The sequence below is a fragment of the Sinohyriopsis cumingii genome, chromosome 3, assembly GCF_028554795.1.
Source record: "Sinohyriopsis cumingii isolate HCF-2022 chromosome 3, ASM2855479v2, whole genome shotgun sequence".
NCBI classification, from domain to species: domain Eukaryota; kingdom Metazoa; phylum Mollusca; class Bivalvia; order Unionida; family Unionidae; genus Sinohyriopsis; species Sinohyriopsis cumingii.
In genome coordinates this window covers 92637214-92654078 of record NC_142963.1, presented here as the reverse complement: position 1 = coordinate 92654078, position 16865 = coordinate 92637214, and the positions used below count along the sequence as shown (strand labels likewise).

General features: G+C 35.3%; 1 protein-coding gene across 2 annotated transcripts; it reads right to left on the bottom strand.

Moving 5' to 3' along the window:
- Window positions 1–1972: 1972 nt before the first annotated feature.
- LOC149803285 (small COPII coat GTPase SAR1A-like) lies at window positions 1973–10261 on the bottom strand. 2 transcript variants are annotated; one of them, XM_089952973.1, is made up of 6 exons: window positions 9939–10261; window positions 9171–9287; window positions 8497–8562; window positions 7762–7865; window positions 5223–5354; window positions 1973–4674 (listed from the first exon to the last, which is right to left on the bottom strand). In XM_089952973.1, the coding sequence occupies exons 2-6, from the start codon at window positions 9223–9225 to the stop codon at window positions 4555–4557; spliced, it is 477 nt and encodes a 158-aa protein (XP_089809099.1). In that variant the 5' UTR covers window positions 9226–9287; window positions 9939–10261; the 3' UTR covers window positions 1973–4554. The 2 variants fall into 2 exon arrangements, with proteins under 2 accessions (XP_089809099.1, XP_089809098.1); XM_089952972.1 differs by lacking the exon at window positions 9939–10261 and adding an exon at window positions 9513–9716.
- Between the last annotated feature and the right edge of the window lie 6604 nt (window positions 10262–16865).

Sequence of the window (16865 nt, the reverse complement as noted above, 5' to 3'; positions counted from 1 at the left end):
CCACAAGCTACCAACCTGCATAATTCCGCCTCGTATCTAATAATTCTCTACGAAAAGTTCAATACCATTTCTCCAATACGCATGTAAATGAAACACTACAAAGGTAATTCTACATACTAAACGATCCTTATAATTAAGTGTACATAATACAAAATAATTACAATTATGATGCCGTAATATTATGCAAAATCGAGCAAATAACTTACTGACCTCTTCGAAGCCTTGTCTTTTCTTATAATCCACCTCTTAAGTTTTGCCGCCAAATTACGAGTGGCTTCTTCTCGGAAGAATCAGCAATCAGTCTATGCGAATACTAAAGTTTCTCTTACAAGCTGGAAGGTAGCATTCGGGTCTGAAACACGCCATATATCTCAGTTTTTGATTGGATATCGCTGTTGACCGATCCAATCAAACTTAGCGGACAGTGTCCCTCTCGCTGTCTGTCAACGTGGGGACGGGTAAGAACACGCCTTCTTTCACCTCGTGGACTTTTCTTTGATCCTTGAACAACTTTTAGCATATAGGTATAATAACGACTAGTCTTTGTTAAGTGATGCGATCGGTCGCCTTTCCATCTCAAGTTTCCAGTCTCTGGCTGTTCATGGTAACCTTGCGTAAGAGTTCAACACTAACCCCGCGGCAACGTTTAGAGATCAAACACAACGCTGCGGTAATATTCCCAATATAGGTAGATTATAACTTGTACATGATTCTATAGCTGGTGCTTAGCAAACACGACACTGTTGTCCTCCTTAAAAGAGGAGAAAGATTAGCATATCGAGATATCACTCTCACTGCTGCAACATGTTCTAGGAGTTATTGCCCTTTGATGTTCTGTAGCTCACCAGTAATTATGTTCTTTTGAGAGAGTGACGCATGTAAGGTGAAGTTGTTTGCATTTAAAACATGTACAATGGAGAGAATGTTGGCATACGTTTATGCTACATTAATGTAATGTGGAAGATATTTCTTTGGATATTGTACTTTTGGAAACTGTACATGATTTAAGCACACTGCTAACTAAAATGACTGCTCCCTTGTGCTAAACAATCAGCCTGAATTAGTCTAAAATACACTATCCATAGCAGCTATTAAAATTGGAAAATGAATTTTTCCAGAGTAGACAATACCAGCTTCTGAAAGTGCAATTAATGAATTACCAAATATATAAAATGTAAAACAAGTTATCGGCTCTTTTTTATACAATTTACCTCTGAAGTTCACGAAGTGAAAAAGACCAAGTGGATCTAGCACTTTTTTGAAAGGTGCACATCTGGAGTAAGACCAAGCTATATACTCTATAACCCATATTACAATACACTAAAACAAAGGGAATTAAAGGTTCTTTGAATTATACCTAAGATATACAAGGTCTTTTTTCAATAGCCAATATAACCAGTAAGGAAAGCCGGGGAAATTCTTTTTCTTTAAAATTCTAACCCTATGCAAAATACGAAACTGTAGAGCGCCACCTTAATTCAATGTAGGACACACTCTCCTTAGCGCAACTGATCAGTCTACAGTTTTTGACGGATTGCCATAAAACTTGCTAAATAATTTATAGCCATATCATAAAGATGCATATATTGATCTATCACTTTGCTCACATCTTTTTTTGTTGTTGTTGTTGTTGTTGTGGGGTTTAACACCATTTTTCAGCACACGATAGGCTATACATGGCGGCCAGTATTAATGGTGGAGGAAGAACCCGGAAAACCCCGGAAAGAACCACCGACCCACGAGAAGCTACTGGCAAGCTTTCTCACATGCCCACATTGGCTGAATCTTAGACTCGAACCGCCGCAGACAGAGGTGAGATGGCAGTGATCCGTAACGAAGACCGCTTTAGACCACTCGGCCACTCGGGGCCCCTCTATTTTTTGTATTCTTTTGATAATATAAAGAGCATTTCATTGTTTTTAAAAACAACAACACCCCCCCCCCCAACAAAACAAAACATCAAGAACAGTCATAAGAGACAATGTATTTATTTTCAACAAATAACAACATGCTTAAGTAAATAATAATATTTGCACAAAATGTAAACTACACATAATATTTGATATAATACAAAATATTTTGAAATATAAATTCAGTTATTCAGACTTATTAAAACAAACAACCCACTTTTGATCTGTAATAAGGCTCCCCATAGATAATAAGAGTGCTAAAAACAAAGTGTCCAGGATAAAGCGCTTTGAAAATTGTTATCTGTAAATGTACACGTCAGACAATCCGTCATTGTCAAGCATGGGCTGGATAATGATGTCAGCAGAGGACGTAGAATGAAAACAGTGTATCAGCAAGTTTACTCCTGTTACAATACATAACTGGTGCCCGAAGCTTGCAACATGTGTACGACACTAACTGGTACACATGATTGTGCGTGAATAAACATTGCCAATATGACCATTTGTAAAACATGCGTAGTATGAAACCCTTTTCTTGAATAGTCCGTTTTGAAAATACGCTTGAACAGAATTCATGTGTATTATAGGATCCGTGTAAATCAATATCAATAATTAATATGATATTGTTAATTATAAATATTTCATTACAACAACAACAACAACAACCCATAGGCTCGGGATGTATAATAGGCCCGCCTCACCCTTCCGCACCTTGTACGTGACGAGTAATGAAAGAAGCCACTATGACATGGTGTTTAGCAAATTCTCCAAGTGTATCAGCCCAGATCGGCTACAGTCATGTGGGTATTTTACTTGGCTAAATAACCTTCTAACTTATATTGATGTGTATAACACCAAAATCAAACCAAACATTGTTCCTCTCCAAGTGGTTTACAGGGGGAGCATAAATTGATGTATCACTATCTACAGCTTTGTCCACTATGACCTAGTAGATTACCAAATCTTGTAAAATTTACGACGACAATCAAAACCTAATTAATGATTATTATTTATCAATTTGTACCTAAATTTTTAATACAATTTTTGAAAAATGTTAAAATTATGACCAGCTGAATGTGTGCAAGTTATAGTGATAATCAGTATCAGTTAATCATATTGTGAAATGTTAACTGTGGTAAGATGCGTACTCATGATTAAAAGCCAAGTGAATATGTACACAAAACAGTAATTATTGACAAGTTCAAAATTAATTTTTAGTTGGACTTTTTCTTAGTATGCCTAGAAAACACTTCAGTTTTATGACCAAAGTACACAAGTAATAAAAGTTATATCAAAAACCTTTGAAACTAGATATTAACCAGTTTTCATGACATGCTAAATTATGTTATAACTTATTTTATGTTTTGAGTTGAGACATGAGCTAGAACATTCAGTGTAAATCGTTTGTCATTTAAAAAAAAACACCTCCATCTGTTATGGATATTCTGAAGTAACTCTCTCTCTCTCTCTCTCTCTCTCTCTCTCTCACACACACACACACACACACACACACACACACACACACACCACATAGTTCTGACAGTTTTACAAAATATGAGTTATCACAGCAGCTGTATTACTGCATTACATGATTATGTACATTGAAGAGAGTATTCCTACATATGGTACATCCCAGAGTGACGTAAAATCTTACAGAAATGTGGGCAATCTGATACCATGTGAATATAAAATTAATTTATAATGCTAAGAAGCTTGCTGCTCAATTTTTGGGATATTTATGCTAAAATGTATCAACTCTTTACTTAAATAAAGTTTAGTCGGCAACACGACAGAAAAAAGAAGAAAATTTACGAAAGCCCACTTTTCAAATATAAATAGAGACATACATAAGATATGGATTTCAAACATTTTTTGTATTATCAACAAAATATATACATAATGAACTGTGCATAAACGTACATCAAAACATAATGAATTTCCCTGCAAAGTGCTTTCACAACCAGTTTCAGCTGGAGTATTAGTTATTAGGTACATGACGTAAGTATAATTTCTATCATAATGATGTGCAAACACCATCATGCGAAACAGAGCTTATGCATGTTTAGTGAGTGACTTCCCCACCCTACACATGAAATAAAAATTGTATGTATTAGGGTTTAACAACACACAAGCACAACAAAAGGCTTTATGGTGTTAATAAAAAGTAAAGTTCTAAAAATGTAAAGCTTACAAATTTAAGAAACAGATTAGGAAAAAATAATCCAGCACTTGGATTAATGCAAGACAATTGTTTCAACTGCAAGTAATACCCCCCCCCCCCCCCCATATATCACATATCAGTGACTTGAAAATATCGCGGCTATCACTGTTGGATCGGGTCAAGTGTTGACGTGGGGGGGGGGGCAAATTTTCAAAAGGGCCCTGACTTTCCCGAAAAGGGCACTAAAGCAAAAGTCTGTCTCTCTTTACTCAGAGTGTGCATAATACCCAATAAACGTGCGCAAGAATAAAACGATGGTCAAATTTCAAGCGACAAGTGATTGTACGTTTGAGTGTGTGTATTTTTTTTAGTGAGGGGGCAGAAACCACACGCACGCACGTAGGCACACACACACGCACGCACGCACGCACACACACACACACACACACACACGGCCCTGTTTATTACTATTTCAAATTATTATTAAGTTGTTGATTGCACTTGGCTTGCGAGCCATCTGAACGCTGTTCCATATCCCTGTTGCTTTAACACGCTGCACATAAATAACTCACACGGTCGACCATTTAACTGGGTATTTGTGTCCTAGAAAAATGAATAAATTGCATTTTGGTAATACAAATGGAGATTAACGAAACTGCAATAGATAAATAATGTAATCAACCATTGAACTTGAACATTTAGCGATGATGTTTAATTATTACAAGAAGAAACAACAGATGTGGTATTTTTCACCTTCCTTCTTATGTTATTTGAAGTAAGTATGTATATATAAATTGTTACTAAAAATATTTTGTTCTTACTTGAAGTACCAAAGCTCCTTATGAAACATGTTAAATCTTACACTGACTGTAATAAGTAAATAAATAAATAAATAAATAAGTAAATAATCCTGTTCACTCATGTTTGAAAGTGGTCATAAAAGACTCAAGTATACTCATGTTGATTTTAAATTTGTATAAATTTCCACAGATACTTGGTACTGGTGTTTTTATTTATTTTCTTATTTTCGGGATTTAATGGCGTCCGTATACAAAATATTTTAGTGCAAATTTAGATGAAGAAAAAACGAATACGTTATTCCTACTGAAACATTGTCATATCCAGTTTTAGAGGGGAAAAAACTGCGATACCTTTCCAGTTCTGTGTATAGTCAGTCCCAAAATATGCGACAGGTTTTCCTCTTCCACAGCTTCTCTCTTGTCGTTTTTGTTGCCAAGTACAACAATAGGAACATGAGAGATTGTTTCATCCTGAAGGATGCTCTGTAAAATCGGAACACTTTAAATGAAATTATGCCCTCTTTACTGACTTGCCTAATCTATACAAAGCAAACCAAATGAATTCAAATATTATTAGTAATACTAACTCTGTTATGTTAATGATACTAATACGACTGTCAAAAGGTGGGCGGTCAGATATTGGTTGCTACTAAAATTGTGAAATGCAAGGGAAAGAGATCACAGTGACAAAGTTATTATAGGCAACTAAACCCACATTTCCTAACATAAGTGGAAGCAGCTGAATAAGCGATAGCTTCAGGAACATAAATCTCACAATAAGTTCAACCAACAATTAAAAATGTACCGTATTAATGTCCGGATTTTGAAAGAGAAACATAAAATGCCCGAGTATGTGTAATTCCAGTTTGGCATCCATTAATGAATGAGACTACTGGACAGATGATGTTTAAAAAATATTCTGTCGAGAACATTTTACATAAAGAGATCTAGTTTTCCTGTGTGAGACATGAAACTCGTAATGGAGTTTCTTTCATGTATTTCGTGACCACGGGTAAAACAGTATAAAAAATACGGTATTTATAAAACATATTTAAGTCATGATCATAAAGTGATGTTAAACGGAAAATACATTTTTCATTAACAAGATATAGTAGTCAGAAACATGTTTTACATATTCTGTACACCAGACCAAAATACTGTGGTATTTCTAGGGGAAAAAACAACAAACAAATATTTAAAGTACATTATTATCACTGTCACACTTGACCGCCATTTGGTCACATCACAAAGTCAGTTTGTTTTCAATGGTTTCATATACAACACAGCTCGAAATTATGATTACAGTGCTTCCATCCTGAACATAACATACCTTACTAGTTAAATATGGCTGATGCTGAAGTTCAAATAGGAACCGATGCTTTTAATGTTTTGTCCGAATAAAGCATGAATTATGTTTTAAAGTCATACTTTCAGAATCGTCATTTTACTTTCAATATGGTCGGCAATAGGGATAAAATTAAGTTCTTGCTGGCAAAAGAATTAACAGTTGAAGTGAATTTAAAGCAAACATAACTCAGGGTTAAGTATGATTATATTTTTAATTCGTGAAAGTAATTCGAACAATTTACGGTGTAACTATAACATCAGTGATAAACCTACATTGACTGGTACCTGTCTAAACTGGCTAGTCAAAATCAAGAGGACGCAGTTGTCAGCTAAAAACTGACGTTAAAACTTTAAAACTTTACAAGTTGCAGTGTTTTTCAGAACAACATACTTTGCGGCGCAGATGCATAATGCTGAAAACACAAGACGAACCATTTTAGATATCCACTAACACTTTCATATCGTTCATCACTCAGCGACATATTCGCTAAAGCGATTTTTCAAAAAAAGACACAAAAACAACAACATACACCCCCAAGAAAAAGAAGAAGAAAAAAAAAGAAGACCCTTCCCAAAAAAAAAAAAACAACAAATAAACAAACCAACCGGAACTTGTGTATTTGATCATTCAAACATATTGATGAGCTAAAATATTTGCCTACGCTTGAGTTTTTCCAAGCTTCATTTTTTCCTCTTCTTATTTACAACGTTAATATCTGTCAAATAGAGGGTGGGGATTGTCACGGACTTTTCCTTTACGCTAAGAGATGAATGCAACAATTAACACCTGAAACGGGCCAGGACAGTTATGTGTGTGTATCTGTGTGTGTGTGTGTGTGTGTGTGTGTGTGTGTGTGTGTGTGATTTGGATTTTTAAACAGAAACCAATCCAAAAAGTGAATATTTAAAAATTCTGAACAATTCTCCTACCAGTATTTATCTCTTCATTCCAAAATGCTATTTTTTTCTCTCCCTACAACAGAAACTCCAAGAGCTATCCCAAATTACTGTATGTGATGTGTGTGTGTGATTTAGATTTTTAACGTAGCTTTAACAAATTTTCAGTCATATCGCTACGATGTCTGCAGTGTGACAGTTTATAGTGATGTCTAGCACTGGGGCATCATGCCTCAGACATGTAGCATGATGTCCCACCCAGTCACATTATCCTGACACCAAGCCGAGCAGTCCTAACACTAACCTCCTAATGTTGAGTGCCAAGCGAGGCAGCTGTTAGTACCATTTTTGTAAGTCTTTGGTATGACTCGGCCGAGGATCGAACCCATGACCTCCCGCATCCAGCCAGGACAGTTGGATTGATGTAACTATGTGCCAGTAGATCCTACGTACTAGCCGCTCTCAACATTATCGTTATAATCATAATAACAACGATTTCATATAAACCGTAGTTCTTCCCAGATAAGGTAATGATGGTATCCATTGTATGGGTTTTCATAATAATGTGTGTGTGTGTGTGTGTGTGTGTGTCACAGAGAGAGAGAGAGTGACTGACAGACAGACAGACAAACAGACAGATTGTTACATCCAATTCGATGATGGCCTCCTGGAATCTAGCAGAATCGGCAGCATCCACCAAGAAAACAATCCCATCCACGGCAGGGAAATAATCTCTCCAAACTCTTCTTGCTAAAAGATTTTAGCGAAAAACTGAGCAATGAAGAAATCTTAACTATATATATCAACAGTATATACTCACATATAAGTCAAATGCAGCTGCAAGCAGCACATACTCCGATATTCTGTCGCATAGTGTGTTGACAGACCAGAGTCTTTGTAGTTTGCAGCTGGATTCGACTAACGTTAGTATTCAAGGTACCTTATTCTGAGTACAAAGAAGCCGTAAAACGGTATAATCATTCCTCATTATAAGCAATCAGAAAGAAAGAGAGGGAGAGGAAGGTGGTTGTATCGTCTGACACAATGAATTAGAAAATGTCCAGTTAAGGTTATTTTTAAATCCTTTCTGTCCCAGTAGTTTTGCCTCTACCTGTAGACTACATAGATTTATGAGACATAAAAGAAATCTATTGTATTTCCACTTCGTCAGTGTTGGAGAAACTATGGTGTACATATATGTATGTTCCTATCTATATCAGTCATTTTAAATTTAATGATTTTGTGACTATATACTGAGGACCCTATATAATGGATTACAAATTAGAATACAAGATAAAAGTTATATGTTGCTACTGGACGCATTGCCATGCGTGTGTGTGTGTGTGTGTGTGTGTGTGTGCTGGGAGAGAGGGAGATTTACCTTGAAAATGTCCCCCAAGATCATATGCAGTAAATGTAATGTCTCCGAGTCGAAGCTCTTTTGATCCTGGAATACATAAATGATTATGCCAATTGATGAATGCAAAAATTGTTTTTAGTCCAATTCCATACCTACACCAAATGTCCCGAAAATGCGCCCAAAATGATCTGATAATATGATCCACCCTTATTAAAAAGACAAAACAAAAGGTGAAAAACTAAAACTGTTAGATGAAATTATTTGATAGTAGTAATTAATGCAATAAATTGGCATTATATTTGCGAACCACTTAATCGTATTAGAAACAAAAAATATTTTCCAAACCATAACCGATTAAAAAAGAATCAACATTAGAATCAGTCTTTCGCAGAAAACCAGGAATAATAAGAACCTATAATGGAAAATCTATCCAACAGGGCATGTTTTTGGGTAGAAAGCTTAATAATAAAATACTGTCATCAGAAGAAATGTTATTTTCGCTATTATATATATATATATATATATATATATATATATATATATATATATATATATATATATATATATATATATAGGGATTACGAAGGGGTGATGTATAAATGAATACAATTTTAATTTATAGAAAAAAAAACAAAATCTTTTATATTACTATACATATTTCAGACACACACACCCCGCCTTTGGACGTCGCTTACTTGCTTGATTGGTGGGCGGGTGTTGGATAAGGCGACCACTAGCCAGTCTGTCCATTAGAGTAGATTTGCCAGCATTATCCAGGCCGATCAAAAGAAGCTTGGCCTGACGACCGAAACCTGACAACATAATAATAATAATAATAATAATAAGAAGAAGAAGAAGAACAAGAAGAAGAACAAGAAGAAGAAGAATATAAATAAATAAGTTTGATAATAATATAAAGTATATTCCTGAAAACGATAAATATTTATCATTAGTTACTCAAAGACAATTTAAGGTTCCTCGAAAAAACAAATACGATTATTCTAGTCTGAGCATGAAAATAGAAATGTTATAAATACCAAAATAAGCGATAATATTCCTGATCCATTGCGAGAAAAAACCCATGATTAATCTTCTTCACTCTAAAACATCTGCCTACATTATCCCATCAACGATATTTATACTCAACGATGTTGACGTCATTAGCTACACGACAGGAAAATATACAATGCTGCCAGCGAGTTCCAAAACACGTACTTTGGCCCCGGTAATGGTGTTTGGATTCAATCGGAACATTGCTAATCAATTCGAGAAACGGAAGTTGTGGCGAAGTGTACATAGTATGTAGTCTGGTTCCCTGACCTCTCTCCACTCCGTTATTCTTCGTCATAATGGATAGTAATTGAGTGCAAAGAGATCGGGGAACCAGTCTGCCAGGTATGTTGCCACAGGAAAAAAAAAACAGAAAATGATCCGATTGTGAATTGTCTCTTAATTGAAATTACCTCGGCCTTTAGCGTCAAATCAAGACATGACGGAAATGACAGTGATGTTCCGATCGCTTGTTGTTTCTTATTAGTTTGTTTCGTTGACCACTCCCTACTACGTTGCTCTTCGTTATAAGGTTGAGGCAATAGTCTGGTCTCTGGCTGTACTCCGTTTCTTTTATCCTAGTTATGAGGTTTACGAAACTTGTTACCTTGAATGTATGCCGATAAGTAGACTGTTTCTTAACCCGTAGAAACCTAACCTATTTAAATCACCTTTGTAAAACCCGCAATATTGGAACAGTCTACCAAATAAGTTCATTGGGTAAAATAATAGTACAGATAATATGAACACGCGTTTGAATAGGGGCGCTTACCAGTAATAATATTATGTGCTTTTGAGAGAGTGACGTATGTAAGGCGAAGTTGTTTACATTTGCAACATGCACAATGGCATACCTGTATATAACTTTCGTCTACTATGGCAGAAATTTCTTTGGATATTGTACATGATCTAAGAACACAGCTAACCAAAATGACCGCGCCAATGTGCTAAAATAATGTCTGAATTAGTATTAAGTACACTATCTTTAGCAGTTATTAAAATTGTTACTAAGATAGGATACACAATTTTTGCCAGACTTGACAACACCAGCTTTTGAAAGTGCAATGAATGAATGACCAAATATATAAATGTAAAACAAGTTAAAGGCTTTTTTATTTTGTCTATTTAGTTATGAAAAAAGTCCAGGAAGTACTGAAGTGAAAATGACCAAGAGGAGCTTTTTTTTTTTTTTAAAGCACAGACACATCTGAAGGCCAAAGCCATATACTTCTATAACCATATTATACCAATCAACCGTACACCAAAATAAAGGGAATTAAAAGTTCCTTTAACTATATCTAAGATATAAAAGGAATTTTGTATGGCCAGTATAATCAGTGAGGAAAATCGGGGAAATCGGGGACCAACTCTATTTATTAGCGTGGTTCCTATAACCTATACAACAACCAACTGTATGTATCGCCGTGGTACCTTGGGTCATTTGTAAAACACGTCCGTCATTTTAACCGACGACCCAGGGTACCCGAATGTTTTATTCATCATTTTAACACGGTACCAGTCTAATATTGATACCTACTTTGGATGCCTCGTCCATTGGTCCCCTTCCGTACCTATTTGCATTTGCGGTAACTACATAGTTATCGGGAACTATGCTAACACTCCCTGCATTGCATGTCGCAATTCGTATAAGGTTTGTGCAACGTATGAATCATTCGAAGCAGGGAACTATGGGCAACTTTAAGCTTAGCAAAAACAAAAATTAACACATTTCTTTTACGAAAAATATCACTTTTTAAAAATTATAATTAAGGTACATATTAGATTTACCTTTGCAAGTCATGAAAAAATAACAGTAATGTGGCCAAGTAGATGGAACTATTTTTTAATATAAACATACATACATGTCTTCTGGGCTGGTGGGCTTACAGATAATATCCAAAACTGGACAGTAAATCGTCAGGCAAAAGAAGCGCTTACTTGGTGGAGATGGTGACTCACATCTGAGGCGTGTTTTGTCTTGCGTGAATAGTCCATGGTCCGTATGTGTTATGAGGGTCATGCAAAACTGGAAGCAGGGCAAAACGTACCCAAGACAAAAGTACCCAAATTAAAGCAAGGCCTAACAGATCGAGGGTCGGACATTACTGTTTTAGTTTAATATGTTGAAAGTTCAGTATATCAGTATACATTACTTCTCAGCAAATTGTGAATAGCATATCTGGTTTTAGATTGCTTATGTTTGATCACTGTAGAAAAGATACCATGACAAATGTAACAACATCTTTTTTATATAGATAAACAAAGTGCATACCATATGTGCATTTCTGGATGCGAATAGTGGCATGACAACATCAGGATATTTTAATTTACAGTTCTTTTTCTGTATGGGTTAAAGCATTTAGAATTTTAACTAATTCTCCAAGATTTATCAGACTGTTGGTATGTCGCGCTTATAACTGGATCCCTACTTTGCATGATGAACTGATTTTTCAGTAGAAATCCCACAGAGCCCCCCCCCCCCCACTTATAGGCACGTGTATATATATATATATATATATATATATATATATATATATATATATATATATATATAAGCCTCTGTACTTAAGAGTACCTTTAAGGAAAATGTCCAATGAAACTCATGTACAAATAATATCCCACAAAATCAATCTGCAACACAATTTTTAACAGAAAAATAACATCCCGAAATTTAATATTAAAATCTTTTCCAGTTGCTAGTTGTTCTTTGAAACAAATTGGGGATCATAACGATTAAACTGTATAATACCCGCCCCCTTTCAAAATATGCCGAGTGGGGAGACAAATAATATAACCCCTTGACTCTGATTTCATCGTCGTGTTACAAACACCGACATAGATTATTTTTCTCACCCAATTTTTTCCCAGTTAAAATAACCCTGCACTTTTGCAGTTTAGTTAACAGATTCAAAACACAGTATTATTCAAGTGTGTGTGTGTGTGTGTGTGCGTGCGCGCGCTTTAGATTTTTAACGTAGCTTTAACAATTTTTCAGTCATATCGCTACGATGTCTGCAATGTGGCAGTTTATTGTGATGTCTAGCAATGGGGCATCATACTGCAGACATGTATCATCATGTTCCTCCCAGTCACATTATCCTGACAGCAGGCCGACCAGTCCTAACACTAACCATTTAATGGTGAGCGCCTAGTGCGGCAGCTGCTAGTACCATTTCAGTATCATTAATTATGTATTATTAATGATTCTAAAAGTCATCAGGTTTTGTACTCTTTTATGAAAAATCTCAATAATTATCTAAGTACAATCTAGCTATATATATGCTGTTATTAGACATGGGAAAGAAAATCAAGAAAAAGTTATAATTGTTAGGTGTTGGAAGTATTGCGCAACGAGCTTCTCGAGCCACATGATACTATTGTTCAACATATATTAAGGCTCATTTATACGAATAATATACGATAATATTCCTGTCGACCCTCAGTAAACAAGAAAAATAAAAACATAAAACTATCTGATGTTCTTGCTGTATGATCACATTTAATCGATGGGTGTCATAAATGAAACGAATTACTGAACAATCAGTAATTCGTTTCATTTATACCGATAACTTGAAACTTTTATCAACTCTAGTTTGGAAAAAGTTCTATGGTAGGCAACGGTACGATACATGACAATACAGGTACAGACTACCTTACAGTTCAAAATAAATGTCTAGTGACGGATAGGATTTCTAATTTATGATATTCCTGGAAATTAATATTTTCTTTCGTTGAAATATCATAAATGTTGCTATGACTAGTGCAATACACTACATATAAATTTTTTTGTGGAATAGCTTGTGGACTGATGAATGAACCGCTCTGATTGGTAAGTGCAGGAATCTTCATTTTGTGTACAATTTTTTTAAAAATTCAAATGGCGCTGTTTGGGGTTGCTTAACAAATTTTAAAGAATGGAGGTCTGATATAACATATTTCTCGTTGTTGCGGTCTTGGCGGTATCTCTTTAGAAAGTTTGGATTTTTCATTTTTCTAGTCAGTGATGTGTACAGTCTGTGTGCCTGAGACGGTATTTTCTGTAAAAGTTCGTTCCACACAGCTCCGCGAATTTGATCCTATCTGAAGCTCAGTAAATTTTCAGGTCAGCGTCTTTAAATGTAGCTAATAGTATCTAATTCTTTTCACACGAAGTATTTAAAACTTGGTACTTTTAGCTATATTTAATGGCGCTGACCTGAAAATTTACCGAGTTAGGCCTACATATATACAGCTAGGATAAAATTCAGCATGCTGTGTGGAACTAAACAATGGTTTCTATCATAATACCAAATAGCTGGACTTCGTGTGCGTGTGTGTGTTTGTCTCTCAAAATGTTTTAGATGGTGTGTTCTCCAAGCTGGAGAGACCGTAACCTGTTATATGCGGTTTTGTGTTATATATCTGTTGTTTATTTTATATTTTAGATAAACTCCGTCAGGCACAGCAGAAAACAACAAGGGTTTTTCTTTTTTAAAGTAGTTCGAGCGTGTGTCCGACTGATACGGCCTGATTGAGACAACCAGACTTAGGTAAGAAACATAATGTTAAGCACAGACAGCTGGAACCAGATCACAATTAACAGTTCCGGTTCAGTACCCGAATGTAGTCCCAGTCTATTTTTAGATCATTATTTCCCCGTCTCCTTTTGGTGGTGATACAAGAGTTAGATTTAGGCATTCTTGGTATGGATTTAAAGGTAATTGTTTATTCTTTATTATATGAGCGTGTAGTTTTGTTGTGTTTCTGCGACAGTGTACAGTGAGTAATAAGGTCTTGGTGATGATCCGGAAGTGAAATCTGTGTTCCATTGCACGTTGGTTTGTTTACAGTGCAGCCTCTCAAAGAAATGCCGGTGAACCTAAGACAAGAACTTTACCGTGAATTCATCTTTGAAGATATTTTAGATTAACATATGATCTGGATTGATTGTCACACAGTGGAAAATTTAGTACTGAGAAACAAATGTGGAAAATATAATGAATTGTGTTCTGACCCCAACAGTCACATTGGTGATAATAATTTTTACATATTCGAACAACTGCGGATGTTGCCATAGCAGCATATGATTCTAAGTAAACATTAAGACTATCCTGTCAAAGACGCACATCCCACAAGAATAAATGTGTCTCATGGAAGATCTGCCTGTACATATGGAATAATTTTGACCAAGATGATGGAAAATGAATAAGTAGAAGACGGGACAAAAAATACAATGGGGCAAGATGCTTCCAACTTATAAGGAAAAGTTGATATGAGAGAACGATGGGCATGTCAAAACCATTGTACTAACGCTGTATTCTTAATTCTATAGAATATAGATGGTACCATCATTTCCAGTCGATACTTACACCATTTTAATAAAAAATATATACAACGGGTGGTATATTATTGATACAACGCACATAATATGCATATATTTTATTTATATCACATACAAATACATATATTTACCCTTTGAACGGAGTTAAGATTTACTACAGGTAGCTGTGCTTTGGCCGAGTGAATGAACTCCTCACATCTCCCAACGTGCCCACTACAAAATATAATTCTATGCCTGTTGTGGCTATTCACAATCACCTTTGCATATTGATAAGTTGATTGTTTTCTTTTTTAGTTTTTATTCTTCTTCGCATTAATTAAATCAATATAATACATACTTATGATTTATACATGAAAGATTGTTTTAATGATGAAAGTAGATCACTACAAACCCTTGGTTAGCTACGCCATTCACATGAACGCTTAGCCATTCGCGTACAGGCACGTGGATATTAATGTGGAATATAAACTAAGCGAAATGATGAACCAACAAGAGGTAGTTAAAATATTTTAATATATTTACAGTTGATCTAAGTAATTATTCTCCTTTAGTAACACTACCGACTACCATAAACTCCCCATGTATCTCTCTTTCTGGTCGGTTTGACTTTAAAACTCTCTCTCTCTCTCTCTCTCTCTCTCTCTCTCTCTCTCTCTCTCATCCTTTGGTCGGTTTGATCGGTTTGACTTAACTTTAACCATCATTCATTAGTCCAAAGACATCGTGGTATGACACAAACAAAAATCCTCTACGTTCATCATTTCAGATTTTAGCCCGTATCTTGCTACGATGGTCGAGAGAGAGAGGGGGGGGGGGGCTTTGGAAATTTTCATATTTAATTAGTGATAATCGATTTTTAGAACATTATATTATGTTTAAGAAACAACAACAACAACAAAACATTAAAAATATCACAGTATATGTACAACGTAACCAAGAAATTTACCGTATAATGTCGACATGATTTGCAACTTTGTATCATTGATAAACACTGTAGATAAATCCCAAGGAAAGTGCACACATATGGTTACGACGAACCGTATTCTTGTAGGAAACTCGGTGTAATTTCTATTTTAGGAATTTAATCCAGCCCAAATTCCTCTTCTCTCTCATTCCACATTTCTGCGTAGTTTGTCCGTTATGCATGAGAGGGGAGGGGGAACAACAAGCAGGAAGGATTGCGATGAAAATGTGTATCACATTAAATTAATTTAGAAAACGGGGATTATTAATAATATTTATCGTTATTTTCATACGTCACTAATGTTCATCATGTGCGGAAATTCATCATTGATCTAGAATCAACCACACACGGTCGCGAGAATGTTTATATATGTGTATTATTGGGCCATGGGCGGATCACAATTTGATATACCAAAAGTATTGGTATATCAGATTGCTTCATACCAACACTTTAAAAGCCATGCTATTTTTAATGTATGTGGTCTATCTATCTATATATCTATCTATCTATCTCTCTCTCTCTCTCTCTCTCTCTCTCTCTCTCTCTATATATATATATAAAAGTTAAAGGCTGGAAAGGTCGAGAACTCGTTCAGCATAAAGGAAAGTGATAATAACCCAGTGACCCTGTAATGGACGTCATTATTACTCAAAGATAGACTTACTAATTTAAGATCAAGTTATAAGAAACCTATGTGTTCTTTTACTGCACGTATCATCCCCCCTCTCTCTCTCTCTCTCTCTCTCTCTCTCTCTTCAAGTCATTAAAATACCGCTTCTGGCTGTTTCAAGTTGTATGGAAATATGGAAGATATTTTGAAAATTTATGCAGAGTTTACATCAGTGTAATTTTATTTTTGTCTTTCTTAAAATATCTATTTTATTTGATCAAGCAATACAGGAAATACTTATTATTTTTGCACTTGTATATTCCTTCTGCACGTATTTTAAAGGTGTCGTGTTTCGTACTGCCCTTTATATATAACTTTTTTTTCTAATATTGGGTATACTGTAAATACGTTTTTTATGGGATACATTGTAAACACGTTTTTTTTAA

Coding starts and splice junctions, on each gene's coding strand:
- LOC149803285 (XM_089952972.1), bottom strand. CDS start 9,558: ATGGGTTTTTTCTCGCAATGGATCAGGAATATTATCGCTTATTTTG. Junction 7,866..8,496: donor TCTTGGGGGACATTTTCAAG/GTAAATCTCCCT, acceptor AAAATCTTTTAG/CAAGAAGAGTTTGGAGAGAT. Junction 4,675..5,222: donor CTATACACAGAACTGGAAAG/GTATCGCAGTTT, acceptor TCATTTTTCTAG/GACACAAATACCCAGTTAAA.